General features: G+C 47.4%; 1 protein-coding gene across 7 annotated transcripts; it reads left to right on the forward strand.

Annotated features, from left to right (window-relative positions):
- The first annotated feature begins 40 nt into the window (after nt 1-40).
- CPNE9 (copine family member 9) lies at nt 41-23134 on the forward strand. 7 transcript variants are annotated; one of them, XM_061197209.1, is made up of 21 exons: nt 41-115; nt 291-566; nt 1102-1142; nt 1261-1307; nt 1382-1485; nt 1986-2022; nt 2505-2581; nt 6280-6343; nt 6460-6563; nt 6761-6865; nt 11108-11149; nt 11918-11993; nt 12102-12155; nt 12580-12641; nt 13375-13421; nt 14353-14534; nt 14776-14903; nt 19625-19727; nt 20434-20491; nt 20867-20940; nt 22759-23134. In XM_061197209.1, the coding sequence occupies exons 2-21, from the start codon at nt 499-501 to the stop codon at nt 22942-22944; spliced, it is 1659 nt and encodes a 552-aa protein (XP_061053192.1). In that variant the 5' UTR covers nt 41-115; nt 291-498; the 3' UTR covers nt 22945-23134. The 7 variants fall into 7 exon arrangements, with proteins under 7 accessions (XP_061053192.1, XP_061053187.1, XP_061053189.1 ...); XM_061197204.1 differs by lacking the exon at nt 41-115 and having other exon boundaries at nt 140-566; XM_061197206.1 differs by lacking the exons at nt 41-115; nt 19625-19727 and having other exon boundaries at nt 140-566; nt 22759-22900.
- The last annotated feature ends 655 nt before the right edge of the window (nt 23135-23789 follow it).

The following is a 23789-nucleotide window of genomic DNA, read 5'->3' on the forward strand; positions in this document are numbered from 1 at the left end:
GTCACGCAAATGTGTAACTCTTCAGACACTGAGGGAGGGAGGACGGGAGTGGGAAGGAAAAGCAGATTGTTGAGGGAGCGGCTCAAGAAGAGGAATCGACCCCAACGCCCACCAGGTATCTGGAACCCTTCAGCTTCGGGGACAGCTCGCGGGGATTGGGGGGGGGCACTGGGTTTCGCCCCGGGGAAACGCGCTGGGAGGACTCTCCCACCTCGTGGGTTGGAGTTCGAATCTGTGTAAGGTTCCTGGCCTGCTCGAGGCTGCTCCAATGGGATGGGGGCCACCCGCAGGGCCGGGCGGGGCTGTGTTGCCATCTGGAGGCGCTGCGCCGCCGGCCACAGTGAAAGCGAGAGCAGCAAGAGTGCGCGCAGGGCTGGAGGGAGTGCAGCCTCCGCCGCCAGCGCCGCGGCGGCACATGGGCCGACCCCGCCGCCGCACCTAGCAGCTCCGGCGGACCCCGTCTCGCAGCCTGCCGCAGCTCCGGCCAGCCGACCAGCCATGTCGCTCAGCGGAGCCTCTGAGCGCAGCGTCCCGGCCACCAAGATTGAAATTACCGTGTCCTGCCGGTGAGCGGGCCACGCTGGGGAGGGCTTAGGCATTGCCCCAGCACCACCCAGCTCCGGGGCTTAACGCGGAGAGGGGCTAGACCGCTGGGGGAAGCAGCATTCGGGAAGGAAAATCGCGGCTGCAGACTCGGGAGTCGCTAGCGGACTCGGGAAGGGGGGTTCCTGGAACAGCTCCAACCACAAAAGAGGGCTCAGCCTGCGGCTTCAAGGGACGGGTCTCGGGGGTCCAGTAGGATCTGCGCCCCAGGAGGGCAAAGTTCTGGGGGCTAGCCCTCTTTCCTGGGCCCTTGGAGGTAGTCCAGTCCGCAGAGAAACGGTTCTTGGGCGGAGATTTCCGGTGTTGTCCAGGGTGCTGACAACGCGGACCGCCCCCCTCACCCCCACCCCACCCCACCCCCCAAGCCGGAGGTAGTAACGGGCGAGGGGAGTGTGATGTGAGCCCCATGCCTCCCCAGGTGCCCGTGTTTGGGCAGGTTCGAGGCGATGGGCTCCAGAATGATCCACCCCCTGTCCGTCTGTCTGTCCCTTTCTCTAGGAACCTGCTGGACCTCGACACCTTCTCCAAGTCCGACCCCAGTAGGCGGCACCAGGGCCAGGAGGGAGGGAACTTGGGGTCCGGGAAAGACTGAGGGGCGGGGAGGGGGTGCGGGCCGACCTGAAGTCCTTCCCTCCCCGCCCCCGCTCCCGCTTGCAGTGGTGGTGCTTTACATGCAGAGCCGGGCCAGCCAAGAGTGGCGGGAGGTAAGTCCTAGAACCCTCGGCCAGTCCGGAGCCGCCCCTGGGAATCACCTGCTGACTCTCCGCTCTCCATTCAGTTCGGACGGACCGAGGTGATCGACAACACGCTGAACCCAGACTTCGTGCGCAAATTCGTCCTCGACTACTTCTTCGAGGAAAAGCAAAACCTGCGCTTCGATGTGTGAGCCCCGCCCCGGATCTGGCTTGGACCGCCCCCCCCGACCTGGATCCGCCCGAAATTCCGGCTGGCTCCGCCCCTCCGCGGCCCCCCCCCGCCCCCGGCCTGGCTCCACCCCCAGGCCCAGTTCTGTGGCACTCTGAAGGGCTCGGCTCTAGCCTTAGCTCCGCCCACAAGTCTAGGTTGGCCCTGCCCTTAGGTCAGATCCAACCCAGTGCACTCCCCAGGCCTAGTCCTGCCCACAACCGTTCTCCCTAATTTGGCTCCGCCCCTTCCCAAGCCCTACCTCTGACGTGACCCTGCCCCCAGCAGACCCCGGACTTGGCCTCGCCCCGGGTCTGACTCACTCTGACGCTGACTCCTGCCCAAAGGAGGTCCAGGTTGAATTCGGGTCCAAGGCTGCCCCTCCCTCCACCCACAATTTTAACCTGGACTCGAAATCCGACTCCTTTTCCAGGCTCTCCCACCAGCCCCGCCCCATGTTGGTCCCACTCTCTTCCCAGGTACAACGTCGACTCCAGAACCAACATCTCCAAACCGGTGAGCGACCGTTCACTCATGGGCTGGCTGGGCACACAGGCGGCGCTCAGTGTGTGTTAAACGACCCTCCTTAGAACCCTCCTCCCCCTCAAACCCGACTCGACCTTCTTCGGCCCCGAACCTGCCCTCCCTGCCCTCCTCTCCTGCTCCTGCCTCGGTTTCCCGCCTGTGCCTCTTACTCACTGCTACTCTTCCTTCTCGACTGCTGCTGGGACCCTCAGAAGGTGAGGCTGAACGGGGCTGGGCGGGGGCGACATGTGTGGTGTGTGAAAGGTGACGGGTGGGATGGTATCTTGGCTTAAAGTGATGGCGAGACCAAGAAGGGCAGTTTTCCTGGGGACCCCGCGCCTCCTTTAAAGCCCCGGCCGCGTGGTTCCGCTGCCTCCAGTCGCCGTGGTCAGTGCAGCAGCGTCACCAGGGCTGGGCTGGGACTCTGCGCCGCCAGCCGGTCCTCGCCCCGCTGACTCTGTATCCCGGCGCAGGATTTCCTGGGACAAGCGTTCCTGGCCCTGGGAGAGGTGATCGGAGGCCAGGGCAGCCGAGTAGAGCGACCCCTCACGTGAGCTGAACCTGAAGGGGAGCGGGGGAAGGGTGGGCCTCCAAATTCTCCTCCTAAAGACACAGCTGACCCGGTATTGATGGAGGCTGGGATTCCCCTGGTCAGGGGCCTTCAATAGCTTCCATCACCCTCCTGGGAAAATCCAACCTCCAGGGCTTTGCTCAAGTCAGTCTCAGGCCTGATGGATCTTCTGTCTCTCTTTCCTCACCCTTTTCTTTCTTTTTCCAAGTCTGATTCAACCTTTAAGGTCCACTTCCAAGCCTTTCTCCTCCAGGAAGCTTTCCTCACTAAATCAAGTTCTCTGGAATTTACATTACATTCACTCACTAAATATTTATTAGCTCGTTTTGTATGCTATACCCTGTGCTAGGCACCAGGGATTTATCCATTCCACAAACACTACTGGGCATATACTCACTGTATGTCAGCCACTGTTCAAGGGGCTTGGGTTGCAATGGTGAACAAAACAAAGGTTCCTGCCCTCAGAGAGCTTATATAACAGAAGGGGGAGAAAAACAGTACAAAACTGACATAATAAATAACTAAATTACATAATATATTAGAAGACATTAAGTATTGAGGAATAAAGACAAAGTAGAGCAGAATTAGGGGGACTGGAAATGCTGGGTGGGTAGGTGTTGCAGTGTTCAACAGAATGCTTGAGTAGGCCTCCTAGAGAGGTAACTTCAGAGCAATGACCTGAAGGAAGTAAGGGAGTGCGCTGTGCAGATATCTGGAGGAGGAATGTTCCAGGCAGAGGAAACTGCCAGTGCAGAAGTCTGATACGTTCAAAGAGCAGCAAGGAGGCCAGTGTGGGTGGAACTGCGTGAGCAGGGGGAAGAAAGGAGAAGGTGAGTTTGGAGCATTGACAGTTAGAGCCTTGTAGCCACTGGAAGGACTTTAGTTTTTACTCTGAGTTGGAAGTCACTGGAGGGTTCTGAGCAGAGGATTGATATGATCTGACTTGCTTTCAAAGGATGCTGCCGGGTTGAGACTAAACCTTGGGTGGACAAAGGTAGAAGTAATCCACGGTGCTAGCAGTGAAGGAGGGGAGAATTGGTCAGATTCTGGATATGATATATCTTGAAGGTGGAGCCAACAGATTCCTGACAGATTGAATATGGATGTGAGAGGATAAGAGGAGTCGAGGATGATACCAAGGCCTTTGGCCTGAACAAATGGAAAGATGGAGTTGCCGTAAATGATATATTTTTTTAAAAAGTGAGGGAGGAGTAAGCTGTGGGAGGAAGTCAACCAGGAGTTCAGTCTGACATGTTGAATTTCATAATTTTTATTAGACATCTGAGTGGACATGTCAAATAGGCAATAAGAAACGTGAATCTTAGGTGCCCTTTAAGGGCATGAGATTAGATGAGATCACTAAGGGAGCGAGGAGAGAGGGAAGATCCAGGACTCCACGAATTGGAGCTAGAAAGGGAGGCTGAGAAGGATCATTAGTGAAATGGGAGGGTAACCGAGAGCAGGTAGTGCTGTCCTTGTCCTGGCAGCAAAGTGAAGGATGTGTATCAAGGACAAGACAGCAGCCAACCATGTCAAATGCTGCTGCAGGTCAGGTAGGGTGAGGATCGGGAACTGGCCATTGGATTTAGCCAGATGGAGGTCGCCGGTGACGCTGACAAGCAGAGTTTTGAAGGAGAGATGGGAGTGACAGCCTGGTTGGGGAGGTTTAGAAGAGAATGGAAGAGAGAAATGGGAATTAGGAATTTTTCAAGCAGTTTTGCTGCGAAGAGGAGAAGAGAAAAGGAGGGGTGGCTGGAGAGGGAAGTGAGAGCAAGAATAGGTTTGTAATATTTTAACATGAGAAAAATTATACCATATTTGTATGCTAATGGGAATGATCCAGTAGAAACTGAAAATTTGACATAATAAAAAGAGGGGAGGGACTTCCCTGGCGGTCCAGTGGTTAAGACTCCACGCTTCCAATGCAGGGGGTGCGGGTTCAATCCCTGGTTGGGGAACTAAGATCCCACATAACGTGTGGCTTGGCCAAAAGAGAAAAAAAGGGGGGAGAGTTGATAGAGTGACGTCCCTGTGCAGGCAAGAGGGAGGGTGTGGAAAGTAACACACAGTGGAGGGGTAAATAGGCACATGGATAGTCATTTATAGCAACGGTAGGAAGGCCTCGTGTTGGAGAAGATACTGGAGGCAGGGTAGGTGCGTGGTGGGTCTGTGGACATTCTCTTCTGGTTGCTTCAGTTTTGTCAGTGAAGTAGGAAACAAGGTCATTGGCTGAGAGTGAGGGTGGAGGAGGAGGCTTTTTGGGTTGAGGAGGGAGGAGGGAGAGTGAAACTGCCATCTCGCAGAACTGGAAAAGTGAAGGGACTCGGGGTGTACAGTATGATTAAGGACCCTCTTGAGGTTTGTGGTCACACATTTAAAATGAAAGCAATTAGCACGAATGTGTGTTTTCCTCTGGCCATATTCAGTTGCACAGGTGTGATACGGGTTAGGCAGAGAATTGGATTTAACTAGGGCTGTGGTTCTGCCAGATAAGTATATAGAAGTGAGAGAGGGCAAGGGAAAAGAAGTAGGATGCAAGGGAGTGATTATTATAGTCCAGAGTGACTGGAATTCACACTGGGTGATGAGGGAGAACATTAAGGAAGCAAAGAACAGTGAGAAGGCAGTAGGATCAGCGACTCGGTTCTGAATGTGCAGGTGAAGAGTCCCTGTACTCATTACACTCTGTCTTTTTACAGCACAGAGAGTCAGAGATCAAAGGAGCCAAAGAAATGGTTCAAATTCTCATTTTAAAGATGGGGAAAACCACATAGCAAGCTGGAGTCAAAACTTGAACTGAGAATACTCCTAACCTAGCTTCCTCTCTACCATACTTTGGATTCCTTGGGGGTTAGGGTTTGCAGGCCCATAACAACAGCGTCCCTGACTGCTTGGAGACCCAAGGCAAGTTGGGGATGGGTGTCCTGGTATGCACCCTTCAGGCACATGGAAGTGTCCCTTTTTGGGTCAGAAGAAGATAAGGCTGCCCTGGACTTTTTGATCTCACTCTTCACAGTCTTCAGAAAGCACAGCATCTTTGACCTAACAAACCAGCCCTTTTGCCCCAGATCTGGATAGAAATTCCTCTCCCTCGTTAGGATTGCTACATCACGCTCTACTTGCCTATTGGCTTTGACATCCCACCTTCCCCTGGAAGTTCCCTGAAGGCAGGGTCTAGCAGAGCTGGAAAGTGCCAACTGGCCAATTCATACCTAGAACAGTGTCTGGTGTATCGTAGATGAAGAGTCTTCTTTGAGAAAGAGAACCACCTTCATATCTACCAAGCTTACCAACTGCTTTTCCTTCCATGCATTCATTCTGATCTCTTCACAACCCTGAGAGGTGGGCAAGATTCCCATTAAATAAAGAGAAAACCAGGGCCCAAAGAAAGGGAAAATAACTTGCCCAGAACTCTAAATCCTATTTCTTTCCTATGCTACCATTATGAGATGTCCATGTAGGCTAGGTTAACCCCTTCCTTCCAGACTAGAAACCTTCCCCAGTCAAAGTCAGGTCTTTCCCCACCAGAAGCCACCTAGGACAGAGGTGGACATACTCGGGACTGTCAGTCAATGACAGATTGGATCCCCTGACCTACCCAATCCCAGATTGGCCACCCCAATTCTTATTTCCTACTCTCCCCCCTCCCCTCACAAAGAGGCTTTTTCTGCTTCCAGGGGTGTACCAGGCAAGAAGTGTGGGACCATATTGCTGACCGCAGAGGAGCTTAGCAATTGTCGGGTCAGTAAGGGCCACATACTAGACCCAGGAGGCTCTCTTCTCTCCCCAAACTCCCTGTAGTGGGCTGTCTGAGTTTGTGAGCAATTTGAGTGTCAATAGCCCTATTTCATCCATAGGATATTGCCACCATGCAGCTGTGTGCAAACAAGCTGGACAAGAAGGACTTCTTTGGGAAATCAGACCCCTTCCTCGTGTTCTATAGGAGCAATGAGGATGGCACGTGAGTCACTGCCCCCACTGTGACCATGGGCCCATTAGGGCTCTTAGGCTGGGACATCTTAGACTCCACCAGGACCTGAGCCCAGAATCCACTCAAGGCAGCGCCTGATATGTGCTTGAATCTCCAAGAGTATCAGGCCCTGTCTCTGGGCTCAGTCCTACCCCAAAGGCAGGTTCCAATCCTCCTGTCCTCTCCAGGTTCACCATCTGCCACAAGACGGAGGTTGTGAAAAACACGCTGAATCCTGTGTGGCAGCCCTTCAGCATCCCTGTGCGGGTATTGTGCAATGGAGACTATGACAGGTCTGCTTCAGCATAAGCTAAGGAGTAAGGGGACAAGGGCGTGAGAGTGGGGTTCCTGGGCCCAAGAATGAAGGTAGAAGGGTCATAATAGTGTTGGAGGATCCTACTCAGTGAGACAGAGTTTTGGTCATGGAGATGGATGCATGGGGAAGCAGACGGATAGCCACATGGATGAATAGGTGGGTGGATGGATGGATGGATGAAAGGGCAAATGAACAAATGAGTGAGCAGATACATGGATGGGTGGTCAGACGAATAGATAAACTGGTGAATGAATAGATGGGTATATGGATGGGTGTATAAGAGGACTGGTGGGTGGGTAGAGGGGGAGATGGATGAATGGATAGCAGATGAATGGATGAGTGGACTGATGGGTGGATTAGTGGAGGGACAGATGATGGGTGGATTAATGGGTGTATGACTAAATGTGTGAGAGGATGGATGGGTATATGAGAGATTGGTGGTTGGTTGGAGAGGCAGAGGGATGACTGAAAAAGCAGGAGGATAAACAGGTGGAATGACAGGTAGATTGATGGATAGACAGATGAATGGATGGTAGAGGGAATGGATGGATTAGTGGATGAATTAGTTGGTGGATGAGTGTAAAGTAGATGGATAGGCTGACCATATGATCTAACAAATGGGCAGTATGAAGATAGGTGAGTGGGTAGAAGGATGGATGGGCATATAAGTGGATGGTTATGTAGAAGAATGGATGATCAGATGGACAAATGTCAGATGGCTGGGTGTTTGGTTGGATAGATGAATCCTTCTTGATAGAGGAAGTGCTTTCAGTTTTTCACCATTGAGAATGATGTTTGCCATGGTTTTGTCATATATGGCCTTTATTATGTTGAGGTAGGTTCCCTCTATGCCCACCTTCTGGAGAGTTTTTATCATAAATGGGTGTTGAATTTTGTCAAAAGCTTTTTCTGCATCTATTGAGATGATCATATGGTTTTTATTCTTCAATTTGTTAATATGGTGTATCACATTGATTGATTTGCATATATTGAAGAATCCTTGCATCCCTGGGATAAATCCCACTTGATCATGGTGTATGATCCTTTTAATGTGTTGTTGGATTCTGTTTGCTGGTATTTTGTTGAGGATTTTTGCATCTACATTCATCAGTGATATTGGTCTGTAATTTTCTTTTTTTGTAGTATCTTTGTCTGGTTTTGGTATCAGGGTGATGGTGGCCTCATAGAATGAGTTTGGGAGTGTTCCTTTCTCTGCAATTTTTTGGAAGAGTTTGAGAAGGATGGGTGTTAGCTCTTCTCTAAATGTTTGATAGAATTCACCTGTGAACCCATCTGGTCCTGGACTTTTGTTTGTTGGAAGATTTTTAGTCACAGTTTTAATTTCCTTCCTTGTGATTGGTCTGTTCATATTTTCTATTTCTTACTGGTTCAGTCTTGGAAGGTTATACATTTCTAAGAATTTGTCCATTTCTTCCGGGTTGTCCATTTTATTGGCATAGAGTTGCTTGTAGTAGTCTCCTAGGATGCTTTGTATTTCTGCGGGGTCCATTGTAACTTCTCCTTTTTCATTTCTAATTTTATTGATTTGAGTCCTCTCCCTCTTTTTCTTGATGAGTCTGGCTAAAGGTTTATCAATTTTGTTTATCTTCTCAAAGAACCAGCTTTTAGTTTTATTGATCTTTGCTATTGTTTTCTTTGTTTCTATTTCATTTATTTCTGCTCTGATGTTTATGGTTTCTTTCCTTCTACTAACTTTGGGTTTTGTTTGTTCTTCTTCCTCTAGTTCCTTTAGGTGTAAGGTCAGATTGTTTATTTGAGATTTTTCTTGTTTCTTGAGGTAGGATTGTATGGCTATAAACTTCCCTCTGAGAACTGCTTTGCTGCATCCCATAGGTTTTGGGTCGTCGTGTTATCATTGTCATTTGTCTCTAGGTATATTTTGATTTCCTCTTTGATTTCTTCAGTGATCTCTTGGTTATTTAGTAGCATATTGTTTAGCCTCCATGTGTTTGTGTTTTTTGTTTTTTTCCTTGTAATTGATTTCTAATCTCATAGCACTGTGGTCGGAAAAGATGCTTGATGCAATTTCAATTTTCTTAAATTTACCGAGGCTTGATTTGTGACCCAAGATGTGATCTATCCTGGAGGATGTTCTGTGTGCACTTGAGAAGAAAGTGTAATCTGCTGTTTTCGGATGGAATGTCCTATAAATATCAATTAAATCTAGCTGGTCTATTGTGTCATTTAAAGCTTGTGTTTCCTTATTAATTTTCTGTCTGGATGATCTGTCCATTGGTGTAAGTGAGGTGTTAAAGTCCCCTACTATGATTGTGTTACTGTCGATTTCCTCTTTTTAGCTGTTAGCATTTGCCTTATGTATCGAGGTGTTCCTGTGTTGGGTGCATATATATTTAGAATTGTTATATCTTCTTCTTGGATTGATCCCTTGATCATTATGTAGTGTCCTTCCTTGTCTCTTGTAACATTCTTTATTTTAAAGTCTATTTTATCTGATATGAGTATTGCTACTCCAGCTTTCTTTTGATTTCCATTTGCATGGAACATCTTTTTCCATCCCCTCACTTTTAGTCTGTATGTGTCCCTAGGTCTGAAGTGCGTCTTCTGTAGACAGCATATATACGGTTCTTGTTTTTGTATCCATTCAGCCAGTCTGTGTCTTTTGGTTGGAGCGTTTAATCCATTCACGTTTAAGGTAATTATCAATATGTATGTTCTTATTACCATTTTCTTAATTGTTTTGGGTTTGTTTTTGTAGGTCCTTTTCTTCTCTTGTGTTTCCCACTTAGAGAAGTTCCTTTAGCATTTGTTGTAGAGCTGGATTGGTGGTGCTGAATTCTCTTAGCTTTTGCTTGTCTGTAAAGCTTTTGATTTCTCCATCGAATCTGAATGAGATCCTTGCAGGGTAGAGTAATCTTGGTTGTAGGTTCTTCCCTTTCATCACTTTAAATATATCATGCCATTCCCTTCTGGCTTGTAGAGTTTCTGCTGAGAAATCAGCTGTTAACTTTATGGGAGTTCCCTTGTATGTTATTCGTCGTTTTTCCCTTGTTGCTTTCAATAATTTTTCTTCTTCTTTAATTTTTGTCAATTTGATTACTATGTGTCTTGGCATGTTTCTCCTTGGGTTTATCCTGCCTGGGACTCTCTGTGCTTCCTAGACTTGGGTGGCTATTTCCTTTCCCATGTTAGGGAAGTTTTCGAATATAATCTCTTCAAATATTTTCTTGGGTCCTTTCTCTCTCTCTCTTCTCCTTCTGGGACCCCTATAATGCGAATGTTGTTGCGTTTAATGTTGTCCCAGAGGTCTCTTAGGCTGTCTTCATTTCTTTTCATTCTTTTTTCTTTATTCTGTTCCACAGCAGTGATTTCCACCGTTCTGTCTTCCAGGTCACTTATCCGTTCTTCTGCCTCAGTTATTCTGCTATTGATTCCTTCTAGTGTATTTTTCATTTCAGTTATTGTATTGTTCATTTCTGTTTGCTTGTTCTTTAATTCTTCTAGGGCTTTGTTAAACATTTCTTGCATATTCTTGATCTTTGCCTCCATTCTTTTTCCGGGGTCCTGGATCATCTTCACTATCATTATTCTGAATTCTTTTTCTGGAAGGTTGCCTATCTCCACTTCATTTAGTTGTTTTTCTGGGGTTTTATCTTGTTCCTTCATCTGGGACATAGTCCTCTGCCTTTTAATTTTGTCTGTCTTTCTGTGATTGTGGTTTTCTTTCCACAGGCTGCAGGATTGTAGTCCTTCTTGTTTCTGCTGTCTGCCCTCTGGTGGATGAGGCTATCTCAATAGTGCTTACTTTATAGAATGATTGTTAAATTAAATTAGTCTGTGAAATTGCTGAGAACAATACCAGGAATATAGTAAGACTCAGTAAGTTGTAGGGAATTCCCTGGCGGTCCAGTGGTTAGGACTCTGCCCTTTCACTGCGGAGGGCCTGGGTTCAATCCCTGGTTGGGGAAATAAGATCCCGCAAGCTGTGCGGTGCAGCCAAAAGAAAAAAAAAAAGTCAATAGTAAAGTATAGTAATAGCAGTAGTAGTAGTAGTAACAGTGGTAGTGGCAGTAGATAGTTGGGTATGTGCATGGACTGATGAATGGATAGGACGGATGGGAGGAAGTTTGATAGAAGGACAGATGGGTGGATTGGAAGATGATTTGTGCATAGTTAAGTGGGTGGGGGTGTCTCAGATTTATCATACACACCCAGCCTACGTTTATCTCCTGCATTTCAGAACAGTGAAGATTGATGTGTACGACTGGGACCGGGATGGAAGGTAGCACTGCCCCACATAGTACTGCCCTCTCCTATAATTAACACAAACAGTTCCCTGAAATATGTAGTACATTCACTAGGAACCCCAAAGTAGCCTTGGGAGCCAGAAAGGTTGATGACAGATGCCAAGACCTTGGGTAAAACTGATGCCCTCAGTTGTCTCCCTGGTACACTGTCTCTTCCCTTCTCTTCCCCTTAGCTTGGTCCCTCTTCTAGCCCAAGCCCCAGTGCCCTGCAGCCCAAGTAGAGGCACAGATAGTGGAAATAAAAGACTGGTTTTGGGCTTCCCTGGTGGCAGTGGTTAAGAATCCACCTGCCAATGCAGGGGACACAGGTTCGAGCCCTGATCCGGGAAGATCCCACATGCCGCGGAGCAACTAAGCCCATGCGCCACAACTACTGAGCCTGCGCTCTAGAGCCCACGAGCCACAACTACTGAGCCCGCCCACCACAACTACTGAAGCCCACACGCCTAGAGCTTGAGCTCCACAAGAAGAGAAGCCACTGCAATGAGAAGCCCGCACACCACAACAAAGAGTAGCCCCGCTCGCTGCAGCTAGAGAAAGCCCGCGAGCAGCAACAAAGACCCAATGCAGCCAAAAATAAATAAATTTAAAAATAATAATAAATTAAAAAAAAATAAAACTAATGAGATTACCTCCCAGTACTCTAATGGTTTATTTAAAAAAAAAAAAAAAAAAAGACTGGTTTCAGAGATGGCTCCAAGCCACCAGCAGTTGTTGCTTACCCACCTCTGGTCTCATTGCAGTCACGACTTCATCGGTGAGTTTACCACCAGCTACAGAGAGCTGAGCAAGGCCCAGAACCAGTTCACAGTGTATGAGGTGAGAGCTCCAGCCCTGCCCAGGTTGCCCAGGCCCTCCATCCTAGTGTGCTCAGTCTGTGGTTCCCGTCCTCTGTTTCTCACCATCACTGTTATCTTCTTCACTTAGGTACTTAACCCTCGGAAGAAATGTAAGAAGAAGAAATACGTCAACTCGGGAACTGTGAGTACTCCCTAGAGCCCTGTCCCTCCCTGGATCCTTCTGTCTCTATCCCCACTGACGTAGCATGACATGACAAATGTTGAGGGTATGGGAAAGCTGTTGGCACAGATTACTTGGATATAGTAATGTTGGATACCAGGTGGCACCATTTAAGTTTTTGTTGTGTTTTGTTTTTAATTATTTTTTCTCTCACCTAAGGAAATTGTTTTGAAATTTACTCTTTTGCAGATTTTGGGGGAAAACCTAAGTTATATTTCCCAATTTAATATACTTTTGGAAATCCAAATGTTTCTGACAGCTTCCCCTTTTTGCCCTTTCAGAAATTGGACAGGGTTGGGTAGGGGGTGAAATCAAGTGCCTCTTTCCCTTTTTCTACCCTAACTACACTTTCCAAAGTAGCAGGGCTGCCTCTTCTGTCCCGCAGGTGACGCTGCTTTCCTTTTCTGTGGACTCTGAATTCACTTTTGTCGATTACATCAAGGGAGGGTGAGTCACAGGCCAAGCTTTTGGCTGAAAGCCCAGCAATGAGTTACTCCCAGTTCTGAGCCTCAGTTTTACTATTCATTAATGGTCAGGGTCCAAAGAGATCATGAGGATAAACTTTAAAACACTTGGCAGACTACAAAGTGCTTTATAAAGTGCAGAGTGCCGCCCATCTTAGTTCTCTCTATGGGGCTGCCTTTCAACCCTAGCTTCCAGCCCGCCCTGGGAAGATGACAGACCAATGGTTTTCAAAGGTGTCCCCAGTAACCTTACTGGGGCCCAGACAGAAGATATGTCCAGGCAAGAGGGAGAAGCCAAGAGAGAGGGAAACGATAAGCAGGCTGTAGGGGACATCCTGCTTGGTTTAGTGGACGCAGGCAGACCTCGGAAAGTTACTTGTCTTCTCTAAACCTCACTTTTCTCCAGTGTAGAATGGAGCTGTTAAGTACTACTTCAGGACGATAGTAAGGGTTAAATTAAATTACATCGTGCATATTATGTCATGCAGCAGGCATTTAATTCTGCCACCCAAAGTGTGTTCAGTGGGCCAGCAGCACCTGCCTCACTTGGGAGTTTGTTAGAAATGCAGAATCTCAGGCTCCACCCAGATCATCCAGATCAGAATTTGCATTTTAACACGATTCCCAGGTGGCTCATATGCATACTAGTGTTTGAGAAATCCCGGTATAGTAAGTTATTAGTTCCTCACTTCTCAATCCATCTATTTCCCCAACAGGACGCAGCTGAACTTCACAGTAGCCATTGACTTCACAGCTTCCAATGGTGAGGCATGGATGGGGGAATGGGGTGCGGAGGAATTCTAAAGAAGTCACTAGGGATTGGCCTGTATTCCGACCTGGGAATAAGAGTTAAGCTACCCAGGAAGCCCAGGCTTGAGGCAAGGCCCAGTCAGGCTCATCCTGGGGCAGGAGTGTCGTGAGGAGATTACTGGGTGTAATGGTGGGAGAGGGTACAGAAAAATAAGTGGGTAAATGGATCAAAGAAAGTTGAAAGGATAGATAGCTCTACATAGCTTGAGAAGCAGATGAGTAAATGAATGGATGGGAGGGAATAGGAGTGTAATGAGAGATGAATAGGTAAATGGGTGGATGACTGGGTGGCTAAATAGATTTATAAACAGAGGGGGCAAATGGGTAATGAATGAGTACAATGGGTTAGACAGGTGGATGCATGAACTGGTATGTGGGTGGACAAATGCTCAGATGTTTAAGTTGGGGAAGTGGATGAGTGGACAGGTGAATGGATCCATATGAGGATAGACAGGCAGGTGAATGAATGGGATGGATAGATGGATGAAAGAATATGGCTATATTGATGGATGGGAAAGAAAGAGAAATAGCAGGTGAACAAGTGAATGGATGGATAGATGGATGGATGGTTAGGTGGGTGGATAGTTGGATAAGAGAATGGAGAAGCGGACGGATGGAGATGAATAGGTAGACTGAAAGATGGATTTATGGCCAGTGGATGGGTGAATGGATGTATGAGTAGGTGGATGAACTGATGGATAGATAAAGGGGTTGGTGGATGGATAGATGGACAAATGAACATTTGGATGACTGGGTAAAATAATGAGGGAGTACATGGGTAAAGAGTGGGTGAATGGATAGGTGGATGGATGCATACAATGATAGGCAGGTGAACTGATAGATCATCAAGATGACCATGAGGTGGGGCTCCTGTTTCCCTACAGGGAATCCCCTGCAGCCCACCTCCCTGCACTACATGAGTCCTTATCAGCTCAGCGCCTATGCCATGGCCCTCAAGGCCGTGGGAGAAATCATCCAGGACTATGACAGTGACAAGCTGTTCCCAGCTTACGGCTTTGGGGCCAAGCTGCCTCCCGAGGGACGGATCTCCCACCAGTTCCCCCTGGTATGGTATGGCCAGAACCTAGACTCCATGCCCTGGCATCTGGCCCACCCAAGTTGACAAGATTCTTCTGCTTATGTTTCTTCTAAGGGTCAAGGACCTGCCAAGGAGCAGGAGGAGCTAGGAGAAGGTGGCAGAGCAGGGAGGGGAGCAGGGTTGGAGTTTGGAGGGGACTATGAAAGACAGCGATGGAAAAAGGAAAGAGTGAGCTGGGATCAGCCCAGCAGGGCATCTTCCCTGACAGAACAACAATGATGAGGACCCCAACTGTGCGGGCATTGAGGGCGTGTTGGAGAGCTACTTCCAGAGCCTGCGCACAGTGCAGCTCTACGGGCCCACCTACTTCGCCCCTGTCATCAACCAGGTGGCCAGGTAAGGAAACTGGGTGGGGCTGGGGGAAATTAAGGGGACCCAGACAGTGAACTGACTTCCCAAGGATAGTTAGGACCACTCTTGGGTGAATTTGGGCTCTGGGGAGAAGGTGAAACTTTCAGTGTTGGCCAGGCTCTGTTATAAAGAGGTTACATAATGCCTTATTCTGAGGTAGAAAGGGTGTCAACAAACTACCCCAACCCCACTTCCTGGGAACAACAACCCAGGCCTCAAGTTTGGGGAAGAGAGAAGGGCCTACAGAACAGTGGATAAGGCACAAGTTTTGGCATCAGACCTGGGAGTGATCCCAGGTCTACCACTCACTAACCATGTGACCTGAAGCAACTTAGCTTCTCTAAGCCTCCATTTCATTCCTGTAAATAGGTGTAATAATGGATAACCATAGTACCTTCTTTATAGGGTTATTGGGAATTTAAAATTAGATAACACTATAAGAATGATTAGGGCTTCCCTGGGGCCCAGTGGTTAAGAATCCGCCTGCCAATGCAGGGGACACGGGTTCAAGCCCTGGTCCGGGAAGATCCCACATGCCGCGGAGCAACTAAGCCCGTGAGCCACAACTACTGAGCCTGAGCTCTAGAGCCCGTGAGCCACAACTACTGAGCCCACATGCCACAACTACTGAAGCCCACACACCTAGAGCCCGTGCTCCACAACAAGAGAAGCCACCGCAACGAGAAGCCCATGCACTGCAACAAAGAGTAGTCCCCGCTCGCCACAACTAGAGAAAGCCCACGCACAGCAAGGAAGACCCAACGCAGCCAAAAATAAATATAAATAAAATAAATAAATTTAAAAAAAAAAGAAATTACACAAACTCTTTAAGAAAAAAAAGAATGATCAGCACAGTGTGTGGCCCATAGTAAGTGCTCATGGTAGATTAAAATGAGCTCAAGTTGCAGATTAAACTATAGAAGAGTAACTTCTAAAAACAAAAGAGTAACTCCAAATTTTCAGAACAAAAACATACAATGCAAAGAAAATCCAGCTCACATAACAAATGATTTTCTTAAATGCAGATAAAATAAAATGACAACTAAAACCAAACATATGTCAGTGAACCTAAAGTTTCTCTGATTGAATAAAAAATAATAAGAAAACCGTAGTATGCTAAATAGAAGAGACCCATTGAAAACAAAGTACCTCAGAAAACTTGAAAGTAAAAAGATGAAACAAAAAAAGAGAATAAAAGTGGAAGGATTTCAGGGAGATTTATATGTCCAGAGACTTGCCTTTTCTCTAATAAAGATTAGTTATTTTCTAATTCATAGTGAGATAATAGTTTAATTACAAAAGTAACATAACATTGCTGTAGAAAATTTCAAGGATGGAGAAATTAAATAAGAAATCACCCAGAATATGGCCCGTGGGAATGTGGATGTATATATAGTTATTGACAGTCTTTTCCTTATGCAACCATAGTGGCAGTCAAATTACATGTAACATTTCACTACTGATTTTTTCACTTAATAATGGAAACTGAGCACATTTTTTTGTTGTTATTAAACAGATTTCTTAAATATTATCTTGGGCAAGTTCACTCATTCACTCATTCAGTGAACATTCCATAAAGGAGAATGTAGCATGAATGTGGGCTGTGGGGCTAGACTAGCTAAGTTACACCCACTCTACCACTTACTAGCTGAGTCACTTTGGGCAAGACTGTTAACCTCTCTGTACCTGTTTCCTCAGCTGTACATGGGGATAATAGTATCATAGAGCTGTTGTGAGGACTAACTAAATTAATATTTGTCAAGCACTGAGAACAGTGCCTGCCACACTGTAAGTGCTATAGGTGTTAGCTATTACTGGTACTATTATCATTATTACTATTCTAAGGGCATCTGTGTGTGCTCAGTTCTCTGCTGGGGCACTAGAGGCTCACAGATGAATCAGATCTAGGCTCAGCCCTTGAGATCTCCTGCCTTGGTGCAGGAGACAGAAATATAAACAAATCATTACCTTCTGTAGGCCAGAGCTTCCCAGACTTTTCCAGCAAGTTGCCTGTTGGCAAAGGCAAACAACCGCTTCCCCTAGGGGAAACTGGGGGCACAGCTGAAAGCAGCCAAGCTGAAAATGTCTTTGAAATCCCCATATTTTATCTTAAAAATTCATGCAAATTTACATTCTTCTGATACTGTGTCCATGTTTGCTATAATTTGGGGGGGGGGAGGTGTTTTAAGTGTACTTAGAGTCATCTAGCTTTATCCACCAAATCATATAGTATAATGAGTGCTTCAGGTATCCTGTGACCTTGGGTTCCCCTTGGTACACATGCTGGTACCCTCAGGGGTGTGAGAACCCATTTGGATGGGCAGACAGCCCGTCTTGGTGGGTGGCACCCTAGAAGGCAGAGGGAGAAGGAGAGTCTGAGAGACCCAAGGCAGCCTAGTCGTGGAGGGGACTGACTGCTTGGCTGGGTGCAGAGGGCAAACTGGACTTTATCAGAGGAAGATGCACAGAGCAGGCCTGGCAGCAGGAACCCCATGTGAAAAGCCCAGAGGCATGAAGGGCCAGCTCGGTGAACAGTGAACAGTATACTCTGACCAGAATGTGCAGTGTGTACGGAGGAGTATCCAAGGAGCAGGCTGGAATGAAGACTGGAGGAATCAAGAGCTCAGGCTTTAGGTTCCGTTGGTCAAGCGTGGGCTTGGACCCCAGCTGCACCACCCGTTGGGGATGCTACTTAATGTCTCTGAACTTCACTTTTCTCATTTTAAAAATTGGAATAAAAAATGTGCCTACCTCATAGAATGGTGGTGAGGATTAAAGTAGATCACGTATGTCAAGAGTGCGGCTGTGATTTTGATGATCACAGACGACTCTTTGTTGTTTCCCACCCCACAGCCAAGTGGGGCACAGACTGGCCTTCCCCAGCCAGTCACCCAGCTCCAGGTCTAAATGGCCTTGGGAATGCCAGGCATCGGCAGGGAGCCAAAGAGGTACCTCCCGTGGCCCCAAGCCCTTCCATGCCCCCCAATGCCCTGGCTCACAAATCCCTTCATGAGGGGGCCATTGCCCACTGTTCCAGCCTCATCTCTCTTCTGTGGTCCTACGTGCACCCCCTAGAACACACTATCTTGGTTTGCACATGCTATTCCTTCTCTCTGGAACACTTTCCCTTTACCCTCCCCTCCTCCTCCCACCCCACCTCCACCTCCATCTCCACCTGGCTAACTCCTACTCATTTTCAGGTCTTAGGTTAGATGTCATGTCCTCAAAGCCCTAACTTCACTGCATCTTAGTGGTGAAAGCATCCATCTCCCCCCAGGACAATGTCCAATTCTCTGCTGCATGCTCAGCCCCAAACTTGGTGCCTGACACATAGCAGGTGTGCAATGATTATTTGCAAAATGAGTGAGTGACAGGAAACAGTACCAGCCCAAGCCTATGAGGAGGCTGCAGCCAGAATTCAGGAACGGATCATGGCCCACTCCCACCCTGGGCAAAATGAACTGAAGCTATTTGAATTCTCCACTCTCACCACGCTTTCCTCCTTTTTTATATCAAGCTTAAATACCAGCACTGTCCAACAGAACTGTCTGCAATGATGGAAATGTTCTGCATCTGTGATGTCCTATATGGTAGCTACCAGGCACATACAGATAGTGAGCACTTGAAATGTTGCTAGGGTGAACAAGGAACTGAATGTTTAATTTTTTTTAACTTAATTAATATAAATTTCAATAGGGGCTACCTTACTGGAGAGTGCAACTCCATCCTTTCCAATCCACACAGGGCCCGAGACTGGAAGTCAAGAGACCAGGTCTGCCACGGCCTTTGTGCTCTCTGAGGTCTCATTTTTCTTATGTGTAAAATAAGGGGACTAGAGTTAATGACTTCTGAAGTCCTTTTCAGATCAAAAAATCTTGGATTCAAAGACTGATAGTGAGAGAAGGAAAAGGAGCTCTGGGAGCAGCTGTTAGACTGGCTGAGGACCCAGAAGCCTAGGCAATGGGATGTGGTCAGCAGAGGGGAGAAGGGAGAGAGGGGAGAAGGGAGAGAGGAGAAATGGGTGAGAGAGGGAAGAAAGGAGGCCTTCAGTCTTTGGTCTTGTTCTTGTCTAAATACCAAAATCTTTCCAGGGCCAACAAAGCCCTGTGTGGTTTGGGCCCCGCCCCATTTCAGTCACATGGTCCACTCTGCTTCCTTCACTTTCTGGGCTCCAGAAAGGGTAGGATTCCTCCAGTCCCGTTATGGGGCCTTTGTCCATGCTGTTCCTTCTACCTGGAATGATCCTCCCCCTTCACTTAGCCTCTTCTCCTTCCTTCTCTCCTTTACCCTCAAACATTGTTTACTTAAAGAAGCTTTCACTGACCTGGGCCATGTCAAGATCCCCTACAGGACACTGTCATAGCAGTGTCTCTTTCTATCCCAACTCTCGTCACAAGTGCAATTCTATAGCTATTTCTGTGATTCTTAGATCAGCATCCCCTCTCAAGAGGACTGGGATGGATTTGTTTTTTCTCACTGTGTACCTCCAGTGCCTAACACAGTACCTGCTATAGTGAGTGCTCTATAAATGTAACTGGAGGGATGGTAGGTGGGGCAGGCAGCCAGGTCTGGGGAAGGAGCATGAGCTTCAGAAGCCCCAGTCCTTGCCCACTGCTTACATGCTGGCTATGGAAGTTTTAGGGACAGGACATTCCTTTGAACTCTCTGGGCTTTCAGCTGAATTCTGATCTTGGCCTCTCACCCAGGGCTGCAGCCAAGATCTCTGATGGTTCTCAGTACTATGTTCTGCTCATCATCACTGATGGGGTCATCTCTGACATGACACAGACCAAGGAGGCCATTGTCAGTGTGAGTCTGAGGAGGAGGGCTTGGCAGGGAGGGGTCACTCTTAATAACCGTGAAGGGGCTGAGATTTTACCCTACATGCAAGCTAACAAGTCAGCCTGCCAGTTTCATGGATGCTGGCAGCAGACACAAAAGCAAAGGACTTTGGGACTTCCCTGGTGGTCCAGTGGTTAAGACTCTGCGCTGCCACTGCAGGGGGTACGGGTTCGATCCCTGGTTGGGGAACTAAGATCCCACATGCCATGCAGCGTGGCCAAAAAAAGCAAAGTACTTTGCTATTCCCAGCAATAGCAGTAGCTCAACTATCAGCATTGGCTCTGATTCACTAAGTCCCACTTCCCACAAGATAATGTGCAGAGGGCCAGATGACACCTGTACCCACAGTGGGTTGCATTATAGAACAGAAACCCTGAGTGTAGAGAACCCGAGTCTTTTATAATGGGCAGTAAGCATGCCTTCCCTTTGTTCCAGTGTGAGATATTATACTGGACAGTAAACAAACCTGCCCTTTGCTCTACAGGAAGACACTGTATATTTCAAGGCAGTTACATATGGAGACATCCTTGAAAAGATAATCTGACACAAAGGGAATCAGTGCCTCTGCTTGTAAGATGTGCAGAAACATCACACACACACAGAATTGTCTCCCAACAGTCACTTCCCTTGTTATGCCTGCTCACCCCAACCATTTACCCTCTTTCCCTCACAGGCCTCCTCACTGCCCATGTCTATCATTATTGTCGGTGTGGGACCAGCCATGTTTGAGGGTAAGATGGGGGGTGTCCATGAGTGGGACCAGTAACTGGGGAAAATAGGGGAGGATCTGGGCACCCAGGCCTGCCTCATAGAAAAGATAGGATGGATGCCTGTGCTGGACTTTGGCCAAGTCACAGACCTTCTCTGAACCTGTTTCCTCATCATAACCGAGGCTGTTGATACAAATACTTCCCTCCTGAGGTTCCTGGGATGAAGGAATGCGTGGGAGGGCATAATAATAACTCCATTACAATGTCTAATATTTGTAGGACTTTGATACAACTGTTAGGCATTCTCCTGATGACTCCAAAGGGGAGCTAAGAGGGAGGGGGCAGCATGGGTTGGTGTGGGAAAGGCCAATCAGCTGAGGGGTGTCTTTTCCGCAGCAATGGAAGAGTTGGATGGTGATGACGTGCGCGTGTCCTCTAGGGGACGCTATGCAGAGCGGGACATCGTTCAGGTAGACCTGACCAGGGAGAGGAAGTCATGGAGTCAAAAGGCACGGTGGGAAGGAGAGGCTAAGTTAGCAGCTATTCTCCTTTACTGCCTTCTTAATCACCTACCTTTCTTCCCTTCACTCTTTCAGCCTTCCTACATTCATTCAACAAATTCTTTTTGAGAAACAGGCAGGTTGCTGCAGCCATTGTGGATTCATAGTGTAGGAGATACCAAGGCTCCTGCCCTCTAGTGGAGGCAACCAATAATAATCACACATCTCATTAGATTGTGATAAGTGCTCCAGAGGGACTGCAAATGCCACAATGAGAGCCTATAACAGGGACCTGATTAGGTAGGGTAGTCAGGGAAGGCTACTACGAGGAAATGACGTTTGAGCTGAAATCTAAAGGAGGGTATAAGCATTACAGGTAGAGAAGCAGCACGTGAGAAGGTCCTTAGGCTCAAAAGAACTTGCCCAATCATGGAGAAGGCAAGAGGCCAGGGTGGCAGGATCACAGGGAGTGAGAGGAAGAGGAAGCCAAGGCCTTGCCAGTCATGGTGAAGCTTAGAGCTTTGTTCTAAAAGAAATGAAAAGCTCTTGAAGGATTTTACGTAGAGAAGTGGGGTGGTCAGACTTCCATTTTAAGACATGCAGAGATGCTGCAGGACGGTGGACTATATAGCAGGGCAAGAGAGAAGGCAGGTAGACCCGTTAATGAGGAAGCCTTTGAAGTAGTACAGGGGATTTGGATGGGAATGGAAGCAGTAAGGATGGAGAGAAGAAGCAGGGTCAAAAGATTATTTAAGAAAAATTTCCAAGAGTTGAAGATTTGATTAAATGGTGACAGGGAGTGATGGGGGCTTCAAGGATGATTCTCAGTTTTCTATACTGAGCCACTGGGTGAGTGATAGTCCCATTTACTGGGAAAGAGAAAGCTGGAGGAGGAGCAGATTTGGCAGACAAGCCTAGAATTCCGTTGTAAACACATTGGGCTTGAGGTATCTAAGACAAATGAAAGGAGATGTGATATGGACAACTAAATATGTGGCTCTGGGCCTTAAAAAAGAGGTCAGGGATGGATGTATAAATTGGGGAGTCATCAGGGAACAGGTTTTTTTTTTTTTAAATTGAAGTATAGTTGATTTACAATATGTTTCAGGTATACAGCATAGTGATTCAGTATATTTAGTTTATACTCCATTGAAAGTTATTACAAGATAAAAGCTATAATTCCCTGTGTTATACAATATATCCTTGTTGCTTATCTATTTTATACATAGTAGTTTGTATCTCTTAATCCAGGGAACAGTTTGTAAAGTCACAGAAGTGTATGAAATCACCTAGGAAGAGAACTGAGAGAGAGAAGGCACCAGATTTAGAGATTAGGTAGACCCAGAGGACTGGGGGTAGGGGTGGGGGGAAAGGCATCCAGAAAGGTAGGAGAATCTAGAAGAATGTAATGTGTCAAGAGTGGGAAGTGTTCAGGAAGATTATGGTCAAATGTAATAGAAAGCTAAAGAGGAGTCAGCAAGATGAGGCTGACAATCATTGCCCTCTGGACTAATTTGGGAAAATGGTGCTGTTGACATCGTTAGCGAGAGCAGTTTCAGTAGACTACATGAAGCCAAATTAGAGTGGGTTGAGGGTGAACAGAAGGTGAAAAAAAAAGTGGGTGGAGAGAAAGCAAATGTAGAAAGCTCCTCAAGATGGGGGAGAGAGATAGTGGGATATTTGGAAAGAGATGTTAGGGGGTCAAAGAGGAAGCCTCCCTACTGCTGCCTTCCCCACTCCCCTCTCTTCTGTCCACCACCCACATCTGATTGTCTGTGCCTGTCCCAGTTCGTCCCATTCCGAGACTATGTCGACCGGTCAGGGAACCAGGTGCTGAGCATGGCCCGACTAGCCAAGGACGTGCTGGCCGAGATCCCAGAGCAGCTACTGTCCTATATGCGCACCAGGGACATCCAGCCTCGCCCTCCACCCCCTGCCAACCCCAGCCCGACGCCAGCTCCAGAGCATCCCTGAATAGCCCACCTATCCAAAGCCTAGCAGCCTGCTCACCTGCCCACCCACTGCTTCTGCTGAAAGCCAGAGGCACCTGGAACCCTGGACCTCACCGGGAGGCCAGCTTGGAGGATCGGTACTGGCTGGTCGAGCCCTCTGCCCCCCTCAACCATAGGAGGGCCTGACACTCCCTGCCTTCGTGCCAGTAATAAAGCTGATCTTTACTCCAGTTCTGTCTCATGGGTCTTGGGAAAGGAGGGACCCAGGATCTGGGGCCACACCAAGAGAAGGAGGGGGCAAGGACGGTTTCAGCTAGGGTTCATCCCCATCCTAACACACATTCATCTAACACTTCAGACATTCTTCAAATACGTTAAGAAACAAGTGAATCTTTATGTGTGTTCATTTTTTCTGAGGGGAGAGGCCCATAGCTTTTACCAGATTCTAAAAGGGGTTCTTGACCTCAAAAGGGGTCAGCTTTAAGATGATTCTGTGTAACTCTGCTCTAATCCATCTAGTCCAAGTTTTTTGAGTGAGGATAATAAAAGAGTTGATATTTTCTTTGAGTATTCACTACACGTCAGACACTGTGCTAGGTGATTTACAGGTATCATCTTATTTAATCCTCACAACAATCCTGTGAGGTAAGCACTATTTTATCTCCATTTTACACATGAAGAAACTGAGGCTCAGAGAGGTTAAGTCACTTATTGTAGAGAACCCAACAGTTTGACTCCAGATGCCAAGATCTTAATCAGCAAACCTCTTCCTGGGGTGTTAATTTTATTAGGATGTTTGGGGGAAGACACTGTATATGAAAACACATACTTTATAGTGGGTCAACAGCAAGGTTTGTGTTAAGATAA

Source organism: Eubalaena glacialis, chromosome 7, assembly GCF_028564815.1.
Source record: "Eubalaena glacialis isolate mEubGla1 chromosome 7, mEubGla1.1.hap2.+ XY, whole genome shotgun sequence".
NCBI classification, from domain to species: Eukaryota; Metazoa; Chordata; class Mammalia; order Artiodactyla; family Balaenidae; genus Eubalaena; species Eubalaena glacialis.